The 4794-nt window shown below is 51.2% G+C and overlaps 1 protein-coding gene across 1 annotated transcript in view; it reads left to right on the top strand.

Annotated features, from left to right (window-relative positions):
- The window catches only part of RNF216 (ring finger protein 216), a gene marked incomplete at its 5' end in the record, with an annotated part of 54395 nt that overhangs the window by 44227 nt on the left and 5374 nt on the right, over positions 1–4794 (top strand). Inside the window, one exon of the mRNA XM_009878182.1 lies at positions 619–841. Within this exon, the coding sequence (XP_009876484.1) occupies positions 619–841 (223 nt within the window). The remainder of the gene's footprint in view (positions 1–618; positions 842–4794) is intronic.

The following is a 4794-nucleotide window of genomic DNA, read 5'->3' on the forward strand; positions in this document are numbered from 1 at the left end:
AAGGGAGAACGCCCAGTCTCTGCGGGGAAAGATGCAATTGTTTTTCAGTTACTGATTTAAATTTAACAAAAACCAAATAAATCTGGAGCGTAGCAGCCAGGGCTGGGGGGGTGGGGAATAAAAAAATATGTGATCGTGGCAGCTTTGTAGCCGGAGCAACAGGCAAACATAAAACTAGCTAGCAGATGACAGCCAAGGGTTTGCTTTTCCTGAACTTTATCTCCTCGGCTGTATTTCGCCGCAGCCAAGCCAAGCATCCACGTGCCCTTTGGCCCTTCGACTTACGGCTTCAATTCCTCCCAAGCCAGAGCCTGGTGCTGCGGCGTTTTGGCTCGCATGGAAACCAGGATCGGGTCTGCAGCGGGCAGCCGCCGATTGACTTTCTTTCACTTAATTTGTTCTTGAGTTGTCGTGGGTTGGCTCCAAGTGGAGCTGAGCCCAGACCTCCTTGGAGCAGCGGTGGACCGTGGGGCTGGCGTAGGAGGGAAGAGGAGGGAGAGAGGTGCACTGGGGAAGGGGGGTTAAAGCGTCGCTGGGATAGCATAGCAATAATTTTACCGCAGGCTGATGACTGCAAACACCCCTCCTTTAACTCCTGTCCCTCCTCTTGCCTTGCAGAGAAGAGAAAATGACGGCTGCCCGCATTAGAAAATGCCACAAGTGTGGGACCGGCCTCATTAAGTCGGAGGGTTGCAACCGCATGTCCTGCCGCTGCGGTGCTCAGATGTGCTACCTCTGCCGAGCTGCCATTAACGGGTACGACCACTTCTGCCAACACCCCCGGTCGCCCGGGCCTCCCTGCCAGGACTGTGCAAAGTGCTCACTCTGGACAGATCCCACAGTAAGTAATGAAGGACTTTTGTGAATGATTCGCGCCCTGATTTCAGTCGCCGTTTGGTGCCAGCGCGCTGAAATACGCGCCTTCCCGCCAGAGGAAGGCGGCTGGGTTTTAGGCAGCACAGCTTTTTTCCTTTCCCAAGGCAGCTAAAAACCACGCTGGAAGCCTCCATCAGCGCAGAGTCACATCTGACCGCAACTTGGAAGGAGCTGGGGTTGCTTTAGGGAAAAAACAGCTCCTGTTAGATGAGGGCTTTGGCTGGAAGCGCTCTGAGTGTTGTTCCGGGGAGCGGGGCTCGTGGAGGGAGCTGGTGAGGAAGCGTGTGTTGGCACCAGGCACTGGGGTTACTGGGACTCATTCTTAGTTTTGCAGCTGAGGAAGCTGGTCGGTACAGCTTTGCGTCTGGAGGCAAGGGGAGTTCTGTCTTTTTTTCGGTGCCTGCTGCCAGCTCCGCGAATCCCTTCGCAGAGATGGACCAACCAAAAAAACCTCTGGCAAAGCTAACGGACCCGAGTTAAGAGCCGGGTCCGTTCTCACAGCTGTTGTTGACAGCTGCAGAGGCAGAACTAAAGTGTGGACTGAGCTGTGGGGGAAGCTGTAGTAACTTAATACAGCTTGTAGCTGTGACAAGCATGGGAAAACTCGGTGCAGCATCTCTGTCAATAGAGGTCTTCAGTACCAGAAATCCGGAAGGAGCATAGGGAGGAGCAGGGGTTGAATTTCCTGGTTTCAGCAAAGCTGGATGTGGATCTGCCTTCCCAGGGCTTGTCTGAGCTTTGTTTTTCCCAACACTTCTTTGTCTTGGGCCGCTGCAGCTTGCCAGGCGGCCGCCAGCCCCTTTCTGCAGGGATGCGCACGATCTCGTGCTTGCACCGAGCCAGGAAAAAGCCATTTTAAATCTCTCCCTCTTGGGGATCTCCCAGCAGTGTCCCAACCAGCGTAAACTTCCTAATCCTCTGCTTGGCTTGCCTTTATTCCCTGTGTTATCCTAGCGAGGCATTAAACTAAACACAGACACCTCCTCGTAGGCACCCCTGTGGCATTTCTGACACCTGGTGACTGGATCCCTGGATTCCTGTCCCATCCCTCCTGGTTTTCCACCAGGATGCGATTCAGGGTTCGGGGCAGCGCTTGGCGTCCTTTGTTCCCGTCACGCTGCTGATTGTGCCGGGTGATGGTATTTATTCAGAGCCAGAGAAAACATGAGGCCTCTCAAAAAGCTCGTACTGTACTTTTAAATAAATAAATAAATAGGCAGCACAAAGAGGGTTCTGTCACCAGGCCCTTTCCAGCTCTCTAATTAACCAATGTTGTGGCAAAGAAAAATTTCCCACCATCAGCAAAGAGCTGGCACTGCCTGCTCTTTTTTTTTATTTATTTTTTTTTTATTTTTGGGGGAGATGACAGAGCACTGGTGGACCAGGGAGGTGAAGCTGGGTGACTGTCCCTGCTGCAGTGCAAAGAATAGCGTGAAACTCAACTGTTGGCTTCTATGGCTGAGATGGTGGATACCTGAGCGCGTTGTCCCCCTTCGTAAGGGACTTAGTGACACTAACCCCATCCCACCTGGGAGCTCTGCACTCTCATGTGGGGCACGTAAACAAGAGTTCATGTGGTAGATGTGAAGAGGGGAGACAAGTTTGCATCCGACATGGGGATATGAAAGAGCAAAAGGCCATCGTAGCCGCAGTGTCTTGTCCTTTATCAGGGACGACGTTCATCCAAGGGATTACCCCGGCTCTGCTGCACTGGCACCTTCTTGTGCCTTTCTCAGTTCTTGTTTCCTCTTCTGGCTCAGTTTCTTCTGTCCTGTTGAAGCCAGGAGACAGCTGATGCTGCGCATGTAGGCAGAGAGTGTCCGTTGTGGGCTTGCACGTGCTTGCAGCCGTGCCCTGCGTGTGTGCGAGCGCAGAGAAGACAAGGCTGGCTGGGATGCCTCGGCACCTGTGGAATTTGCAGCCCGTGGCTTAGCAGCCTAATCCAAGGCTCTGCTGCAGAGTGGGGAGGGCACAGGGGTGGTAGTGAAGCCTGGCTTCCAGAGGGTGACAGGATGTTTTTGCTCTGGTTTCTGATACATTAACCTCCAGCTTGAGCTTAGAACTGTCTTCACAGCAGACCCGTGGTGTGGTCACAGTACCACGGTCGTGTCTGTTTGCATTTCGTGGATGTAGACTTCAGCTTTCTGTCAGACCTGAATGATTTCATACCTTTGTGAAGGGTTTGTTTTGGTTCTAACTTCCGATTATGTACAGCAAAATTCAGGTTTCTTGAAAACAGGGAAGCTTTGTTCTTTTCCAAATGTTTAACGTTTTTTCTGAGCCTGAAAGGATTCTTGCGAAACTGTAAGTAAACCTATTCATTAGCTTGGGTTAAAAACAAGTTAAAGTCCTCTAGGAACTGAAGCATCTGTTAGTCTTTGTCTCAAACGATCTTGAGAGACTAAAGCAGACGCTTCAAAATTTCCCATAATAAAAGGTTAGTTAACATCTTGTCCCTACGCTGTAATCAGACTGGAGTCTTAATTTTGAAGGATCGCTGCAATATTTGCTGGCTCAGAGACAGGCTGCCAGCGGGCTGCGGTCAGCAGCTTCCAGGGTAGCAGGCAGCGAGCGCTTAATCGCGGCATTTCTCCCAGAGCCGATGGGTGCCCTGCACCCCTGTGGGAGAAGAACGCGTCCTGGGAGCTCTTCTCGGTGAGCTGCTTGGCCAAAACTCCTGGTGTGCCGGTGCCGCAGCCCCTGCGAGCTCTGGCTTGGCTCGCCGAGGCTGCAGAAAGGGCTGATGCAATATCACCCAGACAAAGCTCAGGAGGGAGCAGTGAGAATTGACTCTGCAAGACTCTGGGACTCAGGGGTTGTGTTTTCAACTTGTTTTCTAAATATCTGTGGCAAACCTGAGGCCGACACATGCACTTTAGTTGGTTTGGATGAATGCAATTCGACTGAGGCGTTCCAACTGGTTTTGGTAAACCAGGTTCTGCTCTCCTATTTGTTATTTTTAATTTAATACTCATCTTTGGGCTATTAGTAATAATGCACAGCGGCCTTTTTTGGCTTTAAAGTTTAACGTGTTTTCAGCAAGCTCTTAAAACACTCCCAAAGGCCTGTTCTTAAAGTTCAAAGCAGAAGACTAATCATTAGAAGGTGTTTGCAATTATCCCTCCTTCTAGCATTAGAAGAAGGAGACGTCAAGCGAGGACTGTGTAAAACTTTGAGTGCATTAAGGAAATGCATGAAGCACATGGGCACAGCCTTCAAGGTTTGGAAGGGACAAGGGGGAAAAGAGCCCCTAAATTTAGGGCGTGGCGTTTGGTTTTACTTAAAGTGCTATGAAATGCCTTAAACCCTAAGTATATGGTTAACCCAGGGTGTTCACAGAAAGCCATCGATGCCGGTTGCTAAAATAACTCAGCGTTTCTTAAAAACGCCGGCGCGTGCTTCCTCGTGGCCCCCCTTTTTCCTGCAGCGCTGCGAGGACGCAGCCGGCGTTTCTGCCCGGCTTCCTCCCGCTGCACGGGAGGAACACGCTGGAGACAGCCCGCGCCTGTTCTTGCTCAGGCTCTCCGCAGCTGATCTGGGAATGATTTGAAACAAAACCCCCTTTTAGTCCTCTGGAAGCCTCTCGTCATGAAAAAAAAAAAAAAAAAGAAGAAGAAGAAAAATCATTTCAAGTTTTATTAGGAACGGCTGGGGCCACCCGTACGTGGGGAGAGCGAGCAGTAAAAAGCCAGAGAGGGGGAGGCGATGGTGGCGAAGGCAGGGGAAGGGCTGTGCAGCCCAGCAAGAGTCCCCAGGTCTCTTGTTTTTCCCTCTTTGAGGAGGCAAGCGGACGCTTTCCCGTGACACTTCATAATTAAAAATAACGAGAAGCGCGGTAGATAAAAACAGCTTTCAGAAGCTCCGCGCGCGGCGCTTTTGTTCTGGGCAGAGGAGGTTTTGTTTGGGGAGAGGCTGCCT

Source organism: Apaloderma vittatum, unplaced genomic scaffold (assembly GCF_000703405.1).
Source record: "Apaloderma vittatum isolate BGI_N311 unplaced genomic scaffold, ASM70340v1 scaffold21670, whole genome shotgun sequence".
In the NCBI taxonomy this organism is placed as follows: Eukaryota; Metazoa; Chordata; class Aves; order Trogoniformes; family Trogonidae; genus Apaloderma; species Apaloderma vittatum.